The sequence below is a fragment of the Maniola hyperantus genome, chromosome 23 (genome assembly GCF_902806685.2).
Source record: "Maniola hyperantus chromosome 23, iAphHyp1.2, whole genome shotgun sequence".
In the NCBI taxonomy this organism is placed as follows: domain Eukaryota; kingdom Metazoa; phylum Arthropoda; class Insecta; order Lepidoptera; family Nymphalidae; genus Maniola; species Maniola hyperantus.
In genome coordinates, this window is record NC_048558.1 from 619,920 (window position 1) to 644,661 (window position 24,742).

The window sequence follows — 24,742 nt, forward strand, 5'->3', positions numbered from 1 at the left end:
TCAGGGGGGACTGGGATTCAGGGTCCCATACATGAAAAAGGAACCAAAAAAGCAAAGGGCTAACTTGTATCTGAATGTTAAAAAATATGTCCGACGAACGTGTATCGGTTGATAATGATAATAAAAATGATTTTAAGGGTTCCGTAGTAAATAAGGAACCCTTATAGTTTCGCTATGTCCGTCCGTCTGTCCGTCCGTCCGTCCTCGGTTAATCTCAGAGACTATTAGTGCTAGAAATCTGTAATTTGTCATGGGTATAAATATTAATCACGCCGACAAAGTGGTGAAATAAAGTTGCGATAAATATATTTTTTAGAGTAGCTCATGTAAAGTGGGGATGATTTTTTTCTTCGTCTACCTCATAGTGTGGGGTATCGTTGAATAAGTCTTTTTAAAATACTGTGGGTGTGGGAACATCATTTTTAATTTTGTGCTTCACAGTTCAACCTCCCAGAGAGCAACGAGCCTATCACCTTAATGGGTCACTTCATTAGAGAACCCAATAAAATGGAAATGGACTTGAAAATGATGAAGGGACAACAGAACGCGATGCTCTCCGCCTCCCTAGCCAACTACGACTTCAAAGCTGACTTCCGGAACACGTTGAATCCTTACATCAACTTCAAAATTAATGGCCACTTTGAAAATGTTGAAGGGGTGAGACAATTTCTTAGTAAATTTTCCTTTAGTCCGTTTTCCTTGCTTGAAAAATCGCAAAAACCTTCTTTCTTTTCAGCCTGATGACTACGAATGTTCGACAGAGTTCATGTCTGGTCAAGGATTGATCTGTCGTTTACGTCATTTATGGGTGCTAAATGCTAATAGATAGACTGCATCTGATCATAAATCATAAATACAGTGTAAACTCTATATAGCGAAATTGAAGGGACCGGGTTTATTGCGTTATAAAGAGTTTGAGACGTGGACACTGACAGTTGGCCTTGTCCACAAGTTCAAAGTCGCTCAGCGGGCTATGGAGCGGGCTATGTTGGGTATTTCTCTGAGGGACAAAATCCGTAACGAGGAAATCCGTCGGAGAACCAGAGTGACCGACATAGCTCAACGAATTAGCCAGCTGTGGCATTGGGCTGGCCATATCTGCCGCAGAACCGATAGCCGCTGGGGCAGACGTGTTCTGGAGTGGAGACCGCGTATCGGCAAACGCAGTGTGGGATGAGCTCCAACCCTCTAGACCTTAGGGAAGTAGCGGGAAGTGGGTGGATGAGAAAGGCAGGGGATTGTGTGTGGTGGCGCGCTCTTGGGAAGCCCTATGTCCAGCAGTGAACGCAAACAGGCTGATTGATTGATTGATAAAGAGTTCTCTTTAAACGAAGAGTAAAAGAAAACAATATAATTTTACGAATAAGGAAGCATTCAAATTAGCTGCAAAGTGCCGCAGCACTGCTTTGTGAATCCATAATATAGTTTCATACGAATTTCAATGCGTCCTTGCATTGAAATTAGCTGCAAAGTGCAGCAGCACTGCTTTGTGAATCTATATAGTTTCAATCAATGAACTGCTGCGCGGCTGCAGCACGAGTGTAGCGCTGCAATCGCGCGTTTTTATTTCTATGGATTTACAAAGCAGTGCCTCCGGCACTTTGCAGCAACTTTGACGGCGCCCTAAGTGCTTAGCAATAAGAAGTACAGTAAATAAACAAGTGCTTGGCAATTACAACAAACAAGTGTACACATTTCTAAGAATTCCATTATGCATACGATATATTATTTACGACTCTATCAGTACCTACCTATTGTATTTGAAAGTTTGTTTTTAGGGTCTAATTAATAATCTCGTATTTTTTCGCTATTGAGGGTGGTTGCTACGCTATATAGAGTGTTTCAATATACGGATAACAATACAAACCACATGAACCTTAGCAATTTCTATGTTTTAAGGAGTTTTTCGTTAAATAGACGTTTACACTGTGTTTAGATTTCTTTAGCTCGTAAAATGAAATCTTTAACATTGTTTATTTTTTATTTTACAGCTGAATCGCAACGAGTTCGACATGTACTACAGTAACGATTGTAGGAACTCGAACTACCGTGTCACTTTCAGTCAGTTCTACAAACGCGAACATCTCATTCATGATGGCCAGAGAAGAGGGGTGGCTATCATCAGTAAAAACAAATGTAAGTACCTACCTGTAATATTTACTATCCTTTGGTGTCGGATCTGCTGTTAGCTAAATATAGAATTAGAAAAGGAAAAGGTGGCCTCCAACGGCCATCGCCTCTACGACAGGCATGACCAGCCTACTGCCACTTTTTTTTTATATAGAGATAGCGAGCAAACGAGCAGGCGGGTCACCTGATGTTAAGTGATTACCGCCGCCCATGAACATTTGCAGCACCAGAGGAACCACCGATGCGTTGCCGGCCTTTTAGGAATCTGTTGTTCCGCCCCTTGAATAACCCCATGTTGTAATCTAGTGGGAACACCGCCGATGGGAGTTGGTTCCACAGTTAGCAAGTGCGTGGAAAGAAGGATCTGGCGCAGCGGACGGTCGAAGTGCACCAGACACCCAGGTGGTGAGAGGGAAATTCCTTACGGTGGCGCGCGGTGCGGTTGTAGAAAAATGAGGGTGGAATGAGGTCAAAAAGCTCTTCAGAGCACTCCCCATTATAAAGGCGATAGAACACGTGTAGAGAGCTAACGTCTCTCCCACTTCAGCTTGTTAATAGTTTGAGCTATGTCAGTGACCTTGGTTCTCCTGCAGATTTCCTCATTTCGGATCCCATCCCTCAGGGAAACTCCTAAGATAGCCCTCTCCATAGCTCGCTGAACGACTTTGAATTTGTGAACGAGGCCCTTTGTCAGTGTCCACGTTTCAGCACCATAGGTGAGGACGGAAACAACACACTGGTTAGACTTTCGTCTTCAGGCACTGAGGAATTGACGATGAGGATTTAGGTATATTGATTGAAAATTGAAATGATTTATTTGTTCTACAAAGGTCTTTTTAAAAATTGTGCCAGGGACCCTGAAGTAAGTTTGCAAAACCTGTATCTCAGGCTCCCCGCTCTCCCTCCTCTGTCATTGACAAATAAAAACTTACTTTATACAAAAACTTTAATTTAGAATATGAAACTTAAAATTACGTGTGTGTGTGTGTGTGTGTGTGTGTGTTGTGTGTGAGTGTGTGTGCAAATGTGTGTCAGTGTGTGTTTGCGTGTTAGTGTGTGTCTACATGTGTGTATTTTTAATAACTAATAACAAATTTTACCTACCTATATTTTATATTCCTACAAGTAATTCTGTTTCGTCGTGCGTTTTTTCTTGTAACCACTTAGACAATGTTTTTAATATCAGACTGTTTACAAGTGTAGAAATATCAGACTGTTTACAAGTGTAGAAATATCAGACTGTTTACAAGTGTAGAAATATCAGACTGTTTACAAGTGTGGAAATATCAGACTGTTTACTAGCTAGAGTAGAAATCGAGAATTTTGTTGATTTTATTGTAGAGATGTGCAGATTTTCTGGTGTTACTGATTGAGAGAAAAAGACGTTTTTGCTGCAGATTAATGACATTAAGTTTCCTTCTCCTTTCTAAAATTATAGGTTCAAATTTTGTGGTTTTACCATGTACTTTCAAAATTGTTTTTTCAAAATTAAATTGTAACATTTTGTTTCAGTTGATTACCACTTAGTACCTCTCAAACTAAAGCTGGATTTAGAACTCGACCCCAGGAAAGTTTACTTAGACGTTGGTGGAGTTTACATGAACAAGCAGGCAAGCGCCAATGTCGATGGACGCACCCACATCAAGAAGGAGGGTGACTACAAGGTCAAATGGGCAATCAACTTTGACAAGCAAGCAGTTGAAGGGTTATCCAAACGGGAGATAGAGTCCGCTGATAAGTCCAACCTGGAGAACTACATTGACTTCAAGAACCTTGGCAGATACGAGCTCTCTGGAGTGGTTCTTCATAGAATGAAGGCTCATGATGTGAACGTTGGTGCTATTGGAAATCTCAAAGTTTCTGGCGCTGGGAAAAACGAGGATATTAAGTAAGTGGAGATTTCTAGTCTTATTTTTTTTTTTCACTAGCTGATGCCCGCGTGGAATTAGGTTTTTAAAAATCCCGTGGGAGCTCCTTGAATTTCCGGGATAAAAAGTAGCCTATATCACTCTCCAGGTCTTTATCTATACCCATGCAGAAAGTCACGTCAATCCGTTGCACCGTTGCGACGTGATTGAAGGACAAACCAACAAACAAACACACTTTCACATTAATAAGGGTAAGGGAAAGAAGGCGAAGTCTATTCTAAGGGTGCCTGCCCACTGAAGCGGGATGGAGCGGAGATGTGTATAGTTGACCAATCAGAGTTTTGTCAGACGACCTAATAAAATTAAAATTATCTCGTTATTTTCCGATAATCTGATTGGTTTGCTCAACACATCCCCGCTTCGCTCCGCTTCAGTGGACAGGCACCCTAATGGTCCAAAAAATCCTCCTCAGGTTTGACGTTGGTTACATTGAGACCGCCAAGCTGAGCTCCTCGCACGCCACCGTCACCAGCTCCAAGGGGGAACTGCTGAACTTCTTGCTGAAGATCAACACGGGTGCCAACACAAACGGTCAGCTCAAGTTCAACCTCAAGGACGCGGTCGCAGCCAACGGGCAGTTCCATGTCACCGACAACGATGGAAAAGGAAATGGCAACATCATGGTGCACTTTAAAATGGTAAATTTGAATATTTAGCCTTATTGAGCCAGCAGGTATTTTTCGGGATTATAGCAAGATACCTGTGGATTGACGCGGGTTCCCTGGGAACTGGGACGAGCCCCAATACGGGATGCAACGTGCGTTGATACATTGGCCCCGTGTCATGACATGGAGACAGTATCAAGACCGAGAGCCGCAACAGAAATGACTGAAAACGGCAAGCGGTGCAAGTATGCCTCTCTTATCGAGAGTTACATTTTTGTTCTGGTTGCCGTGGAGACCTAGTCCCTGGAGTCTTAGTGCTAAAAAAAATTACGAGACATTTGACCGCGATTAGTCGCCTCATCTGGTGACAGAAGAGCTGGGTCATTTTTCGCGCCTCAGCCTGGATCAGCCTGGCTGTGCAACGGGAAAATGTAGCCCGTATTCTTGGCATCATTCCACGCAGGCATGATTTGTACAATAATTAGATAAGGCTAGCAGAATAATTTATCTATATATATAAAAGGGAAAGGTGACTGACTGACTGACTGACTGACTGACTGATCTATAGTCATAGTCATAGTCATAGTCATTTATTCATAAATACACATTATACGTCAATTACAATAATTTAAATTCTTTTTCTTAATATTTAATAACATATTCTTGTTTCAACCATTCTATCAACGCACAGCTCAAACTACTGGACGGATCGGGCTGAAATTTGGCATGCAGATAGCTATTATGACGTAGGCTTCCGCTAAGAAAGGATTTTTGAAAATTCAACTCCTAAGGGGTGAAATAGGGTTTTGAAATTTTGTAGTCCACGCGGACGAAGTCGCGAGCATAAGCTAGTTTTAATTAATAAAATTATTCTCGTTTAATTATTAATAAGTAATCAATTCTAATTAATTATTCTTGATATTGAATTATTTTGACGTGAAGATCGAGAGTTGAGAAACCTCTGCAATTTCCCGATAAGTTTGTTTCCTTGCACAATTTGCTGCGACATGATGAACTACTGGTCGATGACTTTTAATGACGATAATTTTAAAATGGCTAAAGCATTAAAGGTTTACTCATAGAAGAAAGCACTTTGTGTATGCTTTGTGTCGTATATTTAGCCAGTTGGCAAACGATGCATCCTATTCGGACACCATTGAAATAAATTAGTACCTACCTTCAGGAAAGCTATTAACAAGAAGTTCTCTATGAAGCTGTTAAAACTTTGGTTCGTTGTTTAACTACATAGAGATCATTGTCAGAGACGAGTGTTACGAGTATTCAGGTATTCGTCATACAAAATGGACTAAAGCACTTTTTATTAAGGGACTTTTTTACCAAGTCGATTCTTCCTTCCACAGGCTGATCGTGTGATCAAGGGAGACGTTAAGTTTGTAGCCAAGGAGCCGACGTATGATGCTGATGTGGACCTCTTCCTCAACTTCGGAAAGAACGACAACGACAAGATACATTTCAGTACCAATAACAAAAGAACTGACAAACAACTGGATAGCAAGTAAGTCCATTTTTGTAACCTTAGGGCTCTGTTTTGTCATTTGTCACTTGCTTTAACAGTGAAGGAAAACATCGTGAGGAAACCTGAATGCCTGAGAGTTCTCCATAATGTTCTCAAAGGTGTGTGGAGTATACCAACCCGCACATGGCCAGCGTGGCAGGCCAAAACCCTTCTCACTCTGAGAGGAGACCCGTGCTCTGTAGTGAGCTGGCGATGGGTTGATCATTTTTTTTTTTTTTTTTTTTTTTTTTTTTTTTTTTTTTGAACACAAACAGCTTTTACATTTTTACTTAGCTACTTATTTCTAGTTTGTACATATGCCTATTAAGTGTTCACTCATTTACATTATATCTATTTAATTTTGTGCGGGAGTTAGTTATGTTAGTAATTACATTAAATTAAATTATAATAAGTTAGTTTGTTATGAAGTGGTTACAAATAAAGTATATAATTCTAATCGTGCTAAACCTACATATAATTATTTAAACTTTTTTATTTCAGCTAAAAATTTACCAAATTTGTGTTGAAAATGATCTAATTGTACATATTTCTTATTGTATATATCGCATGTCCTCACTAAAAATCTATTATGGCCATAGTTCGTGTTAATATGTGGAAGACTAAAGGTTTTTACATTCCGTCTGGACAATCGCGGTACAGAGTACGTTATTTTACTTAGTAAATAAGGGGAGTCAATAAGACCATTTACAATTTTATACAAGAAGATTTGATCCTTGTGTTCCCTCCTGAGCTCTAAAGAGATTAATTCAGTGATACTAAAGGAATTAAATCTCTTACTTAAACATTTTAAAAATTTACGTTGAATGGATTCTAGCATATTGACATAAACAGCGTACTGTGGATTCCACGCAGTAGAAGCATGTTCTAAATGAGATCTTACAAATGAATTAAAAAGCAAGACGAGGGTATTTGGATTTTTGAAATCAACTGACTGACGGAGAATAAATCCTAACATCTTATACGCTCTATTTCTAATTTTAGTTAAATGTGAATCAAATAATAGTCGACTATCCAGCTGAACCCCTAGGTCTCGCACCTCATTGACTCTGCGTACCAGTTTTTCAAATAAGTAATAATTATGGTAAATCCAATTCTTTTTCCTTGTAAAGGTAATAGTGCAACATTTATCTACATTCATCTCTAAACCATTATTTGTACAATATTGACTAATCCGATCTAAATCTTCCTGCAGGTCTTGGCAGTCTTTTACCGTTCTAATAACTTTAAAAATTTTGGTGTCGTCAGCATATAATAGTATATTACAATGTTTAACATATTTTACGACGTCATTTATAAAGATATTAAAGAGCAATGGCCCAAGGTGCGAGCCCTGAGGTACACCGGAAGTGATGGGGACAAATGTAGTTGTGAAACCCTTAATAGCAACCGCCTGGGTTCGCTCCCTTAAATACGATGTGAGCCATCTCAAGAGGTCACCGTGTATACCAATCGCTACTAGCTTCATTATTAATATCTCGTGTGAAATTTTATCAAATGCTTTAGAGTAATCGGTATACACGGCGTCAACCTGAAAACCTTTGTCCATTGAATCCAAAGTCACGTCAAGTAATTCGCAAAGATTAGTTTCTGTAGACCTTTTGTTTATAAACCCATGTTGTGATGGTGTTAAAAGTGGCCGTACTGCAGGGAATAGTGAATCGTAAATAATCTTTTCGAAAAGTTTAGGAATAACTGATAGCTTGGAAATACCCCGGTAATTACGTATGTTGTGTTTATCTCCATTTTTGTGGATAGGTACAACAATTGAACGTTTCCACGTTTTTGGTAAAACACCAGAGCTCAGTGACAATCGGAACAAAAGAGTTAAAGGAATGGCTAATTGCTTGCTACATCTTTTAAGAAGTATGGGATGCAAGCCGTCGGGGCCACTGCCTTTAGTCGTATTTAAAGCTGACAAGTATTTTTCAACCGTTTTATAATTGAAATCTACATGTCCAATGAGAGCTTGTGGAGGTACAAGTACGTCAATGTTCAACGTTGAGTATGATGGTTTTTGAAAAACTGATTCAAAAAACTTATTGAATAGATCAGCTATTCGTTGCCCTTCTTGGGCAATCTCATCGTCCAGGTACAAGCTATCCGGTATGCTATTAATGTTTTGTTTCGACTGTACAAACGACCAAAAGCATTTAGAATTAGCAGTTAATATATTAGCTTCAGCGCGCGCAATATACGCACTATAACAAGACGCCTCTAGGTTTTTAAACTCACGCCGTAAATCTGAAAACAAAATATAATCGCATTGTCTGCCATATATCTTCCATTTTTTATGTATTCTTAGTTTTTTATGAACCAGTTTTATCAAAGGGCGTGAGTACCAGATAGGATATCTAGAACTATTTATAACGAGTCTAGAGGGGATAAATTTATCAATTATTGAGTTAACTATCATGTAAAATTCAGTCACCGCTGCGTCCACATTTTTACCGCTGAAGCATTCGACCCAATCGATTTTTGCTAGTTCAACATTAATGGTACTATAATCGGCAGTATGATATCGACGCACAAGACGGGGAGGAGGTCGTAAACTAGGCTGCAAATAGTTCACGTTGATATTTACATTGAAAGCTGGATGATGATTATCTTCAGGGAGGGATAAAGGTTCCGACCTTGATACTGAGCAGGGGGAGCTGGATATGACTAAGTCTAAATATCTATTATTCATGTTACTTATGCAGTTAAATTGCGACCATCCGGTGAAGGACAAAAATGAAGAAAGCTGTGTTGTCAATTGGTCAATATTTGGATTCAAAATGACAAAATTATGTAAATCGTCAGGATTAGGTTCCCATACAGCATTTCTGATATTAAAGTCACCCACCACCAAATATACATCATTTGGATTTTCAATGTGTAAATCTGATAAATATTCGAAGAATTGCATCTGAGACCATACCTGATGTGCATTTTGTGGGAAGTAACAACAAAATAAACGAAGATTTTTAGTAGTTGAGCCACGACATAATGATATATTTATTTGCGTAATCTCTGCATCTGCAAATATTGGTAACGGCCGAATATTTGAAATGTTAGTGGTAAGAGTACGGTGTACCGCAATTAGTGTACCGCCTCCCATCTTCATTCCTAAGCGTTCATAGTCTCGATCAGTACGGTACACGTTATAGCGCGAGTCAAATAATTCACCGTCATTAATTCCCGGCAACAGCCAAGTTTCGCTCAAACATATAACGTCATAGTCATGTTGCAAAATAGCTTTAAAGAATCCAGTAGTTTTTGTCCGTAACCCACGGACATTCTGATAGTAAACACTAATTAACAGGGCTGCAATTTAGGTCTTATATTAATTGTTAATATTACGTAAGCTTCATTTGATATTATAAAGCTATGACTCAACACACGACCATTAGTGACTTTGTAATTTATTCTTAAAAATATCGGTTCGGATAATATGTACCCCATAACAGTTGCTATTAAGGATTTAATTCCATTGTAACAATATATTTTAACGTCGTTTTTTATTTTTATAGTGATAATTATATAATAATTTGACGAGACTAAAACCAATCTTACAGATAAATCCTTATTACAATTAATAACTTCATGAAATAACGACCTTAAAAATATATTTATGCTTAGTGACTTCAAGTTACAATCATTTTTCGAAACAAATACATCATAAACATAAAGTACACAATATATGATCAGTTCGGTTAAGTTGTTATACATTGCTCTGCAAGAAACGTCACCGAGTGAGTAGGCTCTCACTAAGTACGCAATAAACAGTGCGCTTTGACGTAAATATCCATTACCCCGTTTCTCGCAATACTGGTCTGCAAACAAAAGGAAGCTAAACGAATGTTCAGGTGTCGCAAACATTTTCCGGTTTCTATGATGCTTTATAAAAAGTAAGTTTAATACATAGTTAGATGTCAGTAGATTTAATGAGTGGATAAACGTAACTAACCTTAGTTGATCAAAGAAATATTTCTTAAAGGCTTCTATTATAATTGTGATAATAATATGCACTATATGACTTCTATGAAAGTACAAAAACATGTAGTTATTACTTAAACTATTTTTTTTTAGAGATTCTTCCGAGGTTATGTGTATGATTTTTGATTTCTCGTTTTGACGAACCATGACCGTACAGTTGCGCACCCAGCAATAATCATACTTTTTTTCTTTTGCCAAGGCTTTGGCTTTCTGCAAAAGCATTTTGTTATAGCTCGATAGGTGATCATTTATATAGATACGAGCCTGATTACCGGGGAATCCTACATCTGATGCTTTCAAGTCCTTCAAACGGCGCAAACAAGACAAAAAATCGTCTTTTTTATACCTTGATAATAATTTCAGTATAATAGGCTTCGGATATGAAGTGTCTACGTCATTTCTAATAGCAATGCGAGTGACGAAGTCAATGTCTCTTGATGTGTCTAATGAGTAACCGCTCATATCGGCCAAGTCTTTTATAACTTTAATAAGATCCTCGTCCTTTCTGGACGGAATACCGTTAATTTGTATATTAGATCGACGAACCCATTGATCATTCTTCAGATTAGACTCCATCATACTGGCAACCTTCGATTTAAGTTCGTCCACTTCTGACTGTAGATCGCTCATTTGGGATAATTTTAATTCAGCATCGGACATACGATTCTCTAAATCTTCTACCTTGGCGGAGAGACTATTTTTTAGCTCTGAAATGTCTGTTTTCAAACTACATAAATCATTTTTTATTATTTGTATTGAAGACATTTGCATCTGTAGTTGTGAGATTTGCAATGATATATTATGAAGTAAAGCATTTTGCGATAAATCCGAAGGTTGACAATCCCCGATCGGAGACGATAATATGGTGTGGGTAGGAGTCGGTGTGTCACAGTTTTGAGGGTCGGCGGAGATTTCCTGCATCTCGGAGTTTGCGGAGCTGCTGGATTCCTCCGTCGCATCCACTGAGCTTTTGACGGGAGTGTCGTCATGCCTTCCATCCTTAACAGGGCACGCTGGACAATTCCAGCTAGACTTATGTTTTAGTCGGTTGTACTGTGCCGTAGCCATATTTAAACATTTCACGTGATAATTTTTATTGCATTTGGCACAGATTAGGCCTGAACCGTCCTTGTACAGCTTCGAGCATCCTTCACACGTCTTCATCATTACCGAGAACAGGTTCTTGCTACCTGGTTCACTAAACGTACTCCACAATTCGTAAAAAAAAAAACAAGTAGGTTTTACAACTTAAAGCCGATAGGCACGGTATATACGATATGTACCTACACGGCACTTCGGCACGAGCTATTCGATATTGTAACTCACTGTACGCACGACTATCACGCACCAGCTCCCGCGCGCGAATGATCCGAATCACCTCTCACCAGCTCTAAATGCACTGCGCGCGTTACAAAACATATAAAGATACAAATATATGCCTTTGTAGTTTTAGCTCCCCTACCTTTTCTGTTAAGAATGTACACTGGGCCAGCATAGTCAACGCCGCACCGATAGAACGGAAAAGTAGGTGTAATCCTCTCGCTGGGAAGATTTCCCATTAGAGGAGTGAGCGTTTGACCTCGCAGGCGCTTACACACAACACAGTCGTGAACGACTTTTCTAGCGAGATTTCTGCCTGCAATCGGCCACCATGATTCACGGAGATGAAAGAGAAGCGCCTGCGGAGCAGCGTGTAGCAATGATTTGTGTTCGTTCCGGAAGAGAAGAAGAGTGAAATGATGTTTGCTTGACAGCAAAATTGGATGTTTTTTATTATAGTCGAACTCTGAGTAGTCCAATCTGCCACCGACTCGCAGCAGCTTATCGTCATCAATAAACAAATTTAATTTACTTAAATTATGTTTATTCTTTAGTGCGCGATTGTTGGATATTGACTTGTACTCGACTGGAAAAGATTCCAGTTGAGAAAGCCTAATCAACAAGTTATCGGCTTCTCTCAGCTCATCGACGGTAAGAACACCCGACCGTTTATTCAGTTTATTGCGCGTATTATGTAAAAACCGTAAAACATATGCAGTTGAGCGTCTTAGCCGACTGAACTGAGAGAATCGTTCAAAATCGATAGCAGATTGCCCTTCAGAGCACGACCAATCCTGGACTACTAGCGTGGTTATTTCACTACTCTTCATTTCCGGCAAGTCATTTGATTGCCCTTCGTGCGTGTAAAAGGGTGGTACGTTTTCGCAGTCAAATTCACGGTCGCGAAGGAAGGATGGCCCTTCCCACCATAAATCAGAAGAAGAGAGCTCCTCGAGATTCACAACCCCACGCGAAACGAGGTCAGCTGGGTTCTCTTTCCCGCTTACATGACGCCACGGAAGCTCCTTCGTCAAATCGTGAATTTCTATCGTCCTATTTTGAACGAACGTTTTTAATAATCTTGGCGGCATGCGCAGCCAACCTAAGACGATCGTCGAGTCCGTCCAAAACATTACGTGGTCGAAGTTGTAGTGAAGCGAATTGCGAACCTTGTTATAAAGGCGAGCACCCACTAGAGCGATGATGATGATGACTGTTCTTGCTCTTCGCATGTTAGCCTGAGGCGGTTTCTTGACTCCCTACAAACTATCTCTACTTTCTAAGCATTGGGAACGTGAAAGTTGTCACTAACTTTCAGGTCTGGTCTCTTTTCAGGAACAAACTGGTATACGACGGCAAAACCACAGAACTGAACCTTCATGGAGACTACAAGGACCTTGGCAGGAACCACGCCAGTGTGGAAGTCGTCCTGCCTGACGAACGCTGCTTGAGCTTCAAGATCGATAGAGAATTCACTGAGAAGGACAATGTAAGATCTAATTTTTACTATGAAATCAACCAGAAATTAGAAGTATCAGCATCTTTTAGGAAGAATCTGCTTGTAGGACTTAAATGTAATTACTAAAAGGGTGCTAGATTTATAACCGTACTTTTATAACCGACTTTCAAAAAGGAGGAGTTTTGTTTTTCTACCTATATGTACCGAAACCTCCGAAATTTTTGAACCAACTTATTTGCGTATTTTTTAATTTGAACATATTTTTTTTTAGTTGACTCTCTATGGTTATGTATGGATTCTGTGATAAAAGTAAGTCACTAATGTTCAAATATATTTTTTTGTATGAAGGTGCTAAATGGCCGTGCTGAAGCCATCTTCTCCGATGCTGCAAAGCGCGGCGGTCCAGCCTCCACCATCAAGTACAAGGCTAAGGTCACTAACACCAACTGGGACAAGGAAACCATTGACCTGGAGGGCCAGCTGGAACTGAACGTCCATGGCGGCAAGAATCTCCTCAATACATTCAGCTTGAAGAATGCTCCTAACGGACCAAAGAGCGATATTGCTTTCAGGGTAATTTAATTTTTTTTTTGTTTAAAAAAGAATATTCATCATTATCAACCCATTTCCGGCTCACTACAGAGCACGGGTCGCCTCTCAGAATGAGAAGGGTTTTGGTCATCGTCTACCACGCTGGCCATGTGCGGATTGGTAGACTTCACACACCTTTGAGAACATTGTGGAGAACTCTCAGGCATGCAGGTTTCCTCACGATGTTTTCCTTCACCGTTAAAGCAAGTGATATTTAATTAATTACGCACATAACTCTGAAAAGTTAGAGGTGCGTGCCCGGGATCGAACCCCCGACCTTCGATTAGAAGGCGGACGTCCTAACCACTAGGCTATCACAGCTTCAAAAAGAATATTAGCCATGTTAAATGACTAAATATTCCCCTTTTCTCTCCAACTAAGCGTCAGGCTTGTGCTAGGAGTAGGTACGACAATATTGCAACGGGCGGGGTTTGAACCGTCAACCTTTCGGTTTTCAGTCCACTCCTTTACCCGTTGAGCTGTTGAGGCTATTTTAAACTTATAGAGTATCTTTAGAGAGAGATGGAGAGAGCTATGCTTGGAGTTTCTCTACGTGATCAAATCAGAAATGAGGAGATCCGTAGGAGAACTAGAGTAACCAACATAGCTCAACGGGTTGCGAAGCTGAAGTGGCAATGGGCAAGGCACATAGTTCGTAAAACCGATAGAAGTTGGGATTCTAAGGTGCTGGAATGGTGACCTCGCACCGGAAGACGCAGTGTTGGAAGACCCTCCATTAGACGGATGACATCGGACGAGTCGCAGGGAGCTGCTGGCTTCAGGCAGCGTAAGACCGAGGCGTGTGGAAGTCCCTAAAAGAGCCCTATTTCCAGCAGTGGACGTCTATTGGTTGATGATAATGATGATGATGATGATGGTGATTCATGAGGAAATGGCGATGGGTTGATGTAACGAATAAATTTTAAATCTATACAAAAATGGACTGAGTACAATAATTGAATCAGAACAAATTAATGAGGATTCGGTAAAAAACTAACCTACAAATGTTGGTTAGCAAAGATTATAAGATAAGAAATTTAATAATTATACTTGAAAAAGGTAAAGAGTTTTTAAAATTACAAGGTATTTCTATACAAGTTAGCCCTTAACTGCAATCTCACCTGGTGGTAGGTGATGATATCAGTGGGCTAACCTGGAAGGGGTATGGTTTAAGTTATATTAACACACATAATTTTGTTTTCAGAACGAAATAAGTGGCACCATGCTACCAAAGAAAGGTATTGTCGATGTGACTAAAACGTATACGATGGGCGATACCATTGATGATAACTACAGAATCAAAATGGGCTATGGGGATGATATAGCTATGGAAGTGGTCGGAACCTTCCAAGTCAACCTGCCAAATAAGGGAGTGAGAACGTAAGTTAATCAATTACTAAGTGCATAAGAACCTTAAATTTTATATCTGCTCAACAGTTGAGGACAGTCGATTATAGCACTAAAGATTCTTGTGTAAAACAAGAATTGCAGATCTAAGACCTGTCTGCGTTTTTGAAATAACACAGCCTTTAAATTATTATCTTATGCCAGTTAGAAGTCAATGATCGATTTTATTCTGGAGAAAAACATAGCCTTATATCTTATAGAATATACGTTTCAGACGAGTATAGGTTTCAGTTTTGCTATGCATTCTATTCAGCAATATAAACGTAGGAGTCCTGCAAGGAAGTATTCTGGGGCCTTTTATATTCCTAATATACTGTTTTGATGACCTAGCTATTTCTTAAAGTTTACATGAATAAAAAACATTCTATTCTATTCTATTCTATTCTATTCTTATTCTATTCTTCTCTCTCTCCGTCGTATTCCTTATTACTGAAAATATATATTAAACAATGGTAGGGGCTTTCTTGGGATATTGTTTTTTTTTTCAATGTTGAACTTTTTTCTTATAAACAGATACGTCGACGACAGTACTGTAACCCTAAGACTGCCATTTGAGACGGCACATGATATCAAGTGGGTTTCCAACTTCGCTTACAACCAGCCAGAAAACCAAGCTGCTGAGGTAAGTTTATAGTTATACTATACTATAGAGTTGTGTTTGACAAAACACAGTATATTTCTTTTTTACCAGACTACGGCAAAGCCAAAAGGAAATTTACTGTTACTGTTAGTTACTGTTCAAAAATCAAATAGTTTGGAGAAAATTCTTTTAACTATAATACAATTATAAATGATAATAAATGTTGACTAATATACTTTTAGGTCAAGATAGTACAATTAGTGCAAGTGAATGCTGATCTCTTCAAAGTCGAGTCGAGCGGAAAGTATGATCTGAAAAATGGCAACACCAAGCTGAAGGTTATCCTACCACATGTGGACCCCGTCAATATTGATGCTCAGTACAAAATCGATGATACTAGTGAGTATATTTTTGAACTATTAGAGGCAGCAAACCATAGGACCGTAGAGGTTGAGGAAGACCTAGATGTCAGTAAATTGACGAAACGAAGGAAGGAGGGTTTTAGGGGTTCGGAGCGGGAAGAAAACTACATGATGTAAGTACAATCTCACCTGGTGTTAGTGATGATGCAGTCTAAGATGGAAGCGGGCTAACCTGGAAGAGGTATAGCAGTTTTTATACAACACTGCTTTTTACACGGCATCGGCTACGCTGTAGACGACTTCCCTGGCGTCATCAAATTTAGCGTACATCAAATTTACCGACAAAGCCGTGGCACCAAAAAAGTTATATTGCTTGGTGCTGCGGCTTTGCCGGTATGGTGGTAACTAGCCATGACCGAAGCCTCATACCAGACCAGGGTAGAGAAAATTTACAAATTAAAAATTCCGAATTTCCCCTGCCGGATTATCGTATCCAGAACCTCCCACTAATAAGACCACAGCGCTCACGCAGGACGTTGTTGAATTGTCTTTCTTTGCTTTGTAGAGGACAGAACATCAGGAGCGGTAGATGTCAATGCACATTATGGCAAGGGCAAGAGCACTTCCCTCTCGATACAGGGCGCCTCCAACCAGAAGGAACTTGACCTGAAGTTCTTGATCAACTCTCCACAGAACGAGAAGTTCAAGAAGATGGAAATCAACATGAACGCCAAGGTAATTTATTCCAACCTATTTTTTGTTCAGAAATGAGCAGGAGCATTTATGTAAGTGTAACAATCTGGAATTTAGCATTGTACCGGATGAACATTCAATTATTAACACTCTATTCACTACAATACTGATTACAGCAATATTCTAATTTACGAAAAGTGCGCAGTTAATGCTCGTCTTGGTGCACTCATTAATGTGAACTGTTATAATAGTATTACTAACGAATGCTCCTAATCAGTACGCACCTTTACACAAACAAAACTATATTAATCAACATGGAAAATTTGCGTAATTCCTTACTTGCTTTGCATCTAATACACTTATTTTAACCCATTAATCTTTAATTTGCTTACATAATAAATCATAATTTATTATATTTTGTTCCCGCAGAACCCATCTCCCGACACATTCAACACTCTTATCGCCATCGACGCCGACGGTCGCGTCTACAAATCAGAAGCTCTCGTCGTGTACTCCTCTTCTCAGCCCGTGTTTGATCTCAAATATAGCAGCCCTTCGTCACCTAACCCAGCAAGGTACATTTTCAAGATCATTTGAACTTAGCTACTTATTATCAGTTTCCAGTTCTACCTTTCTTTCTGCTTTTATCGTTTTGATCCTTTAGAATTTAGATCGGTCACCTTTATTTTTCTTTCTACACTTTTAGTCTTGCTTATTTGATTTTCTTTCTTATCTAACTTTCTTTTTTGGCTATTAAATTCATTTTTTTTAGTATTTACAAAAATTGCACTTACCAAAATGACTAATCTAACATCTACATACATAAAAGGAAAAGCTGACTGCCTGATCTATCAATGCACAGCTCATATTACTGGACGGATTGGGTTGAAATTTTGCATACAGAAAGTTATTATGACGTTAACATGGGCTAAGAAAGGATTTACGAAAATTCTACCCCTACGGGCGTAAAATAGGTGTTTGAAATTTATGTGGTCCACGCGGATGAAGTCGTAGACATAAGCAAGTTTTAAAAATAACAATCAATTTTTTTCTTAGGTTGTACTTCAAAGGAATTGCGACGAGATCAACCCAAGGTCGTATGGAGGTCAAGATAGAAAACATCAAGAACTTTGACCTGGACTCCACATTCGAAGTTAACTTCGATAAGGATCTGATCGTCAAGTTCCACGCTAACGCACCCACTCTTGATCTGAAGAACTACAACGTTGATATTTCAAGCAAGGACGCTGGAAGTGGCAAGCGATTGGAGTTCCAAGCTATGAATGATAATAAGAACGTGCTGAGTGGAAGGTAAGACTTATTTCTTGCATATATTCGTTTATCTAAAAACAAAACTTGCACAAGGTGAAGTTATATTTCGTACGTATAGGAACAAAATAGATAGTAAATAACAGTAGGTACAATGCAAAATGTCTAATTATAAACCACAAAAAGAATGGGACCTAAAGTTGACCCTTGACGAACACCTGTAACTTTTGCAATACAAAGGGCTTCACATCACTGACTTTTTGAATTCGTATACCAAAAAAACGCAAAAAGACCATTTCTAACAACGTGTCTTTAATTTCATAGTGGCCTAGTTAAAAAGTATCATGTTGAACACAATCAAACGTCTTCAGCAAATCGAAGGCCTTTAATTTCATAGGTTTTTTTAAGATAGGTACTTACCTTATCTTGGTTTCTTGTTCCGTAGCACATCGTTCATCAGCAAACAAGAAGGGCCAAAGACTATCATCGAAGGTTCTGGTACCCTGAAGGTCAAAGACGAACAGAAACCAGCCAACTTCAAGTACATTCGTACCATCCTCACCGAAGGCAACGAACAAGGAGTCGAGGTTAGATTTTTTTATTTGCTATTTTACCCTCTCCAGTTTCTTCTACAGAGGGATTCATCTATGACATCTCTGACTCAGTACGTAACTCTATGACGTCTCTGACTACGTAAAATATTACTGTTTTGATTCCCGTGTGGTCAGGTGGGTGGCTTCAGCCACTTCAATTTACTAACTTGCCAAAGCTGCATAAAAAACATCAATACTTAAGCCGTGATAAAAGTCAAGCAAGTTAATTCGAAGCCAATATGGCTTCGAATTTACTTGAATTTGAGTCTTAAATTCTTGGCTGAGTTCTGTATGAATACTTATGTACTACACTTAACTGGTTCTCTGTTTTTTCACGTGCATTTAGGTGATTTCTAAACCAATTTCTATGCTATTTTTTATATTTGACAGGGAGATTATGTATCGCAGTCATCCCATGGAAATTTCTATAACTTTTGTTTTGTAGTTTCCTAAGCCAGCTTCAATCCTAGAATGTTATTAAGTCTTCAAACAACTTTTACAGACGTTCATCAACGTAGCGTACGGGGAGCGCAACCACGTGGCGGAGTTTCGCATCACCAACCTGGAGTACAAGACCTCGTACGTCTACTGCGAGGAGAAGAAGCAGTGTGCTCATGCTGAAGTTAACGCCAAACTTATCACCACCAGTAAGTATTCCTTACATCTTGATGAAGCATCTTCAAGGCAGAGCATGAATGAATTAATGAAATATTCTTTACTAGCTATGCTATGCTCGCGACTTCGTCCGCGTGGACTACAAAATTTCAAATCCCTATTTAACCCCCTTCGGAGTTGAATTTTCAAAAATCCTTTCTTAGCGGATGCTTACGTCATAATAGCTATCTGCATGCGAAATTTCAGCCCGATCCGTCCAGTAGTTAGAGCTGTGCGTTGATAGATCAGTCAGTCAGTCAGTCAGTCAGTCAGTCAGTCAGTCAGTCAGTCAGTCACTCACCTTCTCCTTTTATATATATAGATTTTACACCATTATAAAAAAGAAAGGCATAAAATTAAAACAATAAACAACACAGATAGAAGTGTGAATCGCTTTGAAGCGAGCTTTAATGACTAATGAGTCGGTTTTAATCAATAAATCAATCTTTGATGCGCTAGCTAGAACCCAAATCTGAAATTCCTTGATTTTTTTAGATGAAATTTCATCAATTTTGTACGACATAATATTGCAAACTTTGACATAAAGGAAACTCCATAATATGATTGCTAAAAGGGAATTTATTCTATCACTTGCTTTAACGCTGCAGAAAAATATCTTGAGGGAAAATACATAATTATTATCTCAAATTCCGGCACCAGCAATAAGTGAACCATGGCTTAGCGGTCTAAAGCCGCTCCGGGTGTAATACCCAGGCAGACACAAGTTCAAATCCTGCCGGTTCCATCATTTTTGATTTATGTATGTAAAAAATTATCTTGAGGGAACCTGCATCCCTCAAGTGCCAATTCTACCAAGCTGCCATCGCTGGTCAAGTCTGCCAATCCGTACTTGACCAGCGATGGGTTGATATGATGATGATGATGAGATTTACCCAATATTCTGATGATCTTCGTTGTTTCCAGAACCCGGTTGTATCCAACACCAATTCAACGCCGGTTTCGACCTCCGCAAGCTTGGTTTGAACACCGAGTTCGGTCTTCAAGTCGCCAACGAATTCTCAGACAAGACGTTCCCGCAATACGACATGAACTTGCACGTGAACAGGGAGAACAAGAAGTACCACTTCCATGTCTACAGCCAGCCTGAATACGGCAGTACGTATCCATACTTACGTTTTTTTAATTTTTTCCCCCGCTGGTAAAAATGCAATTACGCATCCCGCATAAGAACGGCGGGGTGATTACGTAAAACGTTGCAGTAGCGACAGCAACGCGACAGCAGTAGCAATCGACAGTTCATTTGCTGTCCCTCTTCTTCTTCTTCTTATTTTGCTTTGTGGCTATTGCTGTTTCTCTCTAGCCGGACGTTTGACAGCAATGATCGCGAGATTTACGCCTGTTGCAAGCCTGTGGCGAGGTACGTAATCACCCCGCGGGTATGTGGGACTCACTGGCAGTTTTACAGCCTTCAGCATACCCACTAAAAAGTCCAGCGGTGCCGTCCGCTTCAAGTATAAGGTGTCTCAGAATCCCGATATCGAATGCGTCTGAGACGTCCTGACCTTGAACCGGCACAGGTTTACACCTAAGACGGGAGAAGGTAAGCATAATGTCTCCTTCTTCTCCCCTGTCCTCTTCTACGGCCGCAGCCTCCTACTTTCTACAGGTTATTTACTTATTTTGTACAGGTTTGCAATGTAACTTTAGTTTCATGATGCCTGAAGGCCTTTTAATGCCAGAGCAAGAAAATGCAATTTTGCAGATTTGCGTGCAGCATGCGACAGTCTATTTTGAGACAAGCTTCAGGCCTCCTAACTTGGGAGTTGAGGCTTTACAAATACGAATGTAATTAGGTACAGTACGTGGCAGTAAATAATGTACAATATACATTGACTTTTAGAATGAGATTTCGGGTTTCTAGAGCGTTGTCTCTGTCATTCATATCTTTGTGACGTTTTGTCACTCTCAACGACCGATTTGATATATCCGCATTTTTGTGTCTGAACAAGTTTGTTGTACCACAACACCTAAATGAATTATCTTCTCTTCCAGGATTCCCAGCCGGTATCGTCCTGACTTTCCCCCAAAGGGTCATCGCTTTGGAATCCCTCGTCAGCTACCCCACCAACAAAAACCTGCCCTTCCCCGTCAGTGGGGAGATCTCCCTCTTCCCGGACAAGAACAAGCCCCAAACCAAGTCCGCTGTGAGGTTCCACTTCGACGTCACTGGCAATGACAGGCAAGGAGAGGCCTCTGCCTTGATCGGATTCAGCCACCCGAGGATTGGAAAGGTTAGTTTTTTATTCAGATACAAGTTAACCCTTGACTGTGACCTTGTGAGGTTTGGGTCTTCACTACTGTTGGGATGTCTTGGGGAGTGTTGTATTGGGACAGTTAATTATACGCTTCGAACCTTTTGATCAGAGTTTATTTTTGAGTGCGTGTTCGCTCCACGAACGGTTGGGAGGGACTGGCTACCCAGTACGCGATCAGCTTAAGCTACCGAGTAATTTTTTTTTTTTAATATATATTTATTTATTTAAACAACTCAGTACAGTAATCAACTCTCTGGAATCCTGACCCCTAAACTAGGAAATCCCGTGGGCCAGTGCCTTCCCAAACATAATTTGAATAGTTAATAATTCTTCTTAGGGGCCAGTGCCTTCCCAAACATAATTTGAATAGTTAATAATTTACAGCTAGGTATTACAACTATATAAAATAAATAAATCAACAAAACACAAGGTTAAAGGCTAAGAACCGCGATTGATAGGCGTCCACAGTCGTCTTGCGAGATATTACGACTCGGACGCATCCATGACTTTTGTTTCACTCTTTAGAATTTTATGCTAATTATGTTTAATGATTACAAAAAGAAAAGAACATAGGATTAAAATTTAAAGTTTAAAAATATTGCATGCTCAATTTTGTGACTAAATAATTACATTGTGTGTGTATGTGTGTGTGTGTGTTTGTGTATGTGTGTTTGTGTGTGTGTGTGTGTGTGTGTGTGTGTGTGTGTGTGTGTGTGTGTGTGTGTGTGTGTGTGTGTGTGTACGCGTGTTAATTACTTCTAGTTAATTTTTTAATAAATTATATGATATTGTGAACTAAGTTTGTAGTAATAGTTTTCTCTGTATCTTCATAGTTATAATTAGTTAAGATATTTTTTAAACATTTTTTTAGACCAAGTTTATTCATATTATTAATTTTTACCTTTCTGTTTAAACATCTGTACAAAAACGGGCCTAAGTAATAGAACTGTCGTCTAGCAAAAGTTGTTTTAGTTTTCGGTAAAGCAATATATGCTTCTCGTCTTTGCTTTCTTTCCTGCAATGGGGGACAGGAGCTATGATGGCGCAGTACAGCATGTAAAATGAACAATTGGCGTGTGGTCAGAAGTTGGGAATCCTTATAAAGCTGTTCTGTTGAAAATCTTCGTGGTTTGCTCATCATCACTTTAATAACGGCCCTTTGTGCTCTTTCCACCTCCATCATGTGAGTAGCTGCTGCGCCACCCCACGCAGGGATACAGTAAATAAGCAAGGATTGACATAGCGCTATATAAACATTGCGGAGTAGTTGTTTGTCTAAAACGTCCCGCAAGTTTTTGAAGACTGGTATTAATCTTCGCACTCTCTTTGCAACCGTTGTAATTTGAGTTAATGCTTAGTCAGCTCCTACAACCTCACCTGGTGGTGTCATGATGCCGTTTTTAGGGTACCGTACGTTAAAAGGAAAAATGGAACCCTTATAGGATCACTTTGTTATCTGTCTGTCTATCTGTCAAGAAACCTACAGGGTACTTCCCGTGGCCCTAGAATCATGAAACTTGGCAGGTAGGTAGATTTTATAGTAGACATAAAGGGAAAAAATCTGAAATCGTGAATCGTGTGGTTACATCACACAAAAAAATGAAATTGTGGTCATGAACCAATAATTAGTGTTTTCAATTTTCAAAGTAATATCAAGTGGGGTATCATATTATGAAAGGGCTTCACTTGTGAATTCTAAAACAGATTTTATTTATTTTTATGTATTAGTTTTTGATTTATCGTGCAAAATGTTGAAAAAATATGACTGTAGTATGGAACCCCCGGTGCGCGAGCCTGACTCGCATTTGACCGGTTTTTTTAACATAACTTTGAGGTTTCTAATATTATTATTTTGTAATTCAACAGGAGGCTTTGATCAAGTTCCGAGGATCTCTAAGCCGACCTAACGACAACACCATCAAGATTGAAACCAACGGTGTCATCTCACACTCGTGTCTTGGTCATGTAAGTACAAGCCCTTTTCTGCAATCTCACCTGGTGGTAAGTGATGATGCGGGCTAACCTGGAAGGGGTATGCCAGTTTTTACAACCCATACTTCTTTGGTTTCTACACGGTATCGTGCCATAACTTTGCCGTTAGGGTGGTAACTAGCCACGGCCGAAGCCTCCAACCAGACCAGAAATTTAGAAATTATTAAATTCCAAAACCCCCTGCCAGGAATTGAACCCGGGTCCTCCCACTAATAAGACCACGTATACCCAAGCAAAAAAACACGTCGATCCATTGTGACTTGTGACGCGATTGAAGGACAAAACAAACACACATATATACACTTTATAATATGGGTATAGTGATGGGTAGTGATAGTTTAAGTATAAGTCCCGCAAATTGCTATTGTGCTGGAACCATGTCTCATTACCATCGAAATGACGTCATTGTGACGTCAGCCGAAATAAAAATATACCATCAGCTCGAAACTTCAGTCTAGCGCTGACGTCACTAAAATGGCGGCCACGCGTATAAGCAATTTGCGGGGCTTATACTAAAATTATTTTCTTTTTATTTCAGGATCGCGAAGCCAAATTCTTCTTGGAGGTCAACCCTGTCCACATCAAATTATTGGTAACTTTATTTTCAATATTTTATAATATTTACCGTGAAGTTCTGGCTACATCACAAAAAAAAACAATTTAATTCAAAGCAAGATAACTAGATACCAAGTGGTATTATCATATGAAAGAGCTTTACCTATACATATTTAAACAGATTTTTATCGTGCAGTTTCTAAAAAAACCCGAGCACGGGAACCCTCGGTGCGCGAGTCCGACTCGCACTTGGCCGGTTTTTTTTTTTAGTTTGATAAGATTTTCCATAAAATAATCTCGTTCACAGGTCGACACCCCACTGGTGAAGGTCATCGACCTGGAGGGCTCAGCGACTGCGAAGGACAATCTCCAGCTGGTGGAGCTGATGTTCAGCCTCCTGGAAGGCAAACCAGTTACAATGTATGCCGTGGCTAAGGACTTCCAGTACTACGAGTTCACTACTGGCTACAAAGGTATGTCTAAATATATAAAAGGAGGTGACTGACTGACTGACTGATCTATCAACGCACAGCTTAAACTATAGCCTCAACAGCTCAACGGTTAAAGGAGCGGACTGGAATCCAAAAGGTCACCGGTTCAAACCCCACCCGTAGCACTATTGTCGTACCTACTCTTAGCACAAGCTTAGTTGGAGAGGAAAAGGGAACTTTAGTCAAGGGTCATGGCTAATATTCTTTAAAAAAAACTACCGAACGAATCGGGCTGAAATTTGGCATGCATATTAACTATTATGACGTAGACATCCGTTAAGAAAGGACGTTTGAATATTCAACCTCTAAAGGGGAGAAATAGGGG

General features: G+C 39.6%; 2 protein-coding genes across 2 annotated transcripts in view; one reads left to right on the forward strand and one right to left on the reverse strand.

The window, feature by feature from the left end:
• apolpp (retinoid- and fatty-acid binding glycoprotein apolipophorin) overlaps positions 1-24,742 on the forward strand; it is a 78,324-nt gene that overhangs the window by 34,160 nt on the left and 19,422 nt on the right. The window contains exons 20-39 of the mRNA XM_034980895.2: positions 442-657; positions 1,992-2,136; positions 3,643-4,018; positions 4,471-4,696; positions 6,025-6,179; positions 12,831-12,984; positions 13,303-13,527; positions 14,750-14,925; positions 15,466-15,574; positions 15,775-15,931; positions 16,460-16,629; positions 17,017-17,162; positions 17,644-17,898; positions 18,302-18,443; positions 18,952-19,096; positions 20,028-20,219; positions 21,117-21,355; positions 23,246-23,344; positions 23,910-23,963; positions 24,234-24,399. Of these exons, the coding sequence (XP_034836786.1) occupies positions 442-657; positions 1,992-2,136; positions 3,643-4,018; positions 4,471-4,696; positions 6,025-6,179; positions 12,831-12,984; positions 13,303-13,527; positions 14,750-14,925; positions 15,466-15,574; positions 15,775-15,931; positions 16,460-16,629; positions 17,017-17,162; positions 17,644-17,898; positions 18,302-18,443; positions 18,952-19,096; positions 20,028-20,219; positions 21,117-21,355; positions 23,246-23,344; positions 23,910-23,963; positions 24,234-24,399 (3,547 nt within the window). The remainder of the gene's footprint in view (positions 1-441; positions 658-1,991; positions 2,137-3,642; positions 4,019-4,470; positions 4,697-6,024; positions 6,180-12,830; positions 12,985-13,302; positions 13,528-14,749; positions 14,926-15,465; positions 15,575-15,774; positions 15,932-16,459; positions 16,630-17,016; positions 17,163-17,643; positions 17,899-18,301; positions 18,444-18,951; positions 19,097-20,027; positions 20,220-21,116; positions 21,356-23,245; positions 23,345-23,909; positions 23,964-24,233; positions 24,400-24,742) is intronic.
• On the reverse strand, positions 8,253-11,339 carry LOC138403952 (uncharacterized). The gene is made up of 2 exons (XM_069506323.1): positions 9,637-11,339; positions 8,253-8,328 (listed from the first exon to the last, which is right to left on the reverse strand). Exons 1-2 carry the CDS (start codon positions 11,337-11,339, stop codon positions 8,253-8,255), a joined length of 1,779 nt encoding a protein of 592 aa, XP_069362424.1.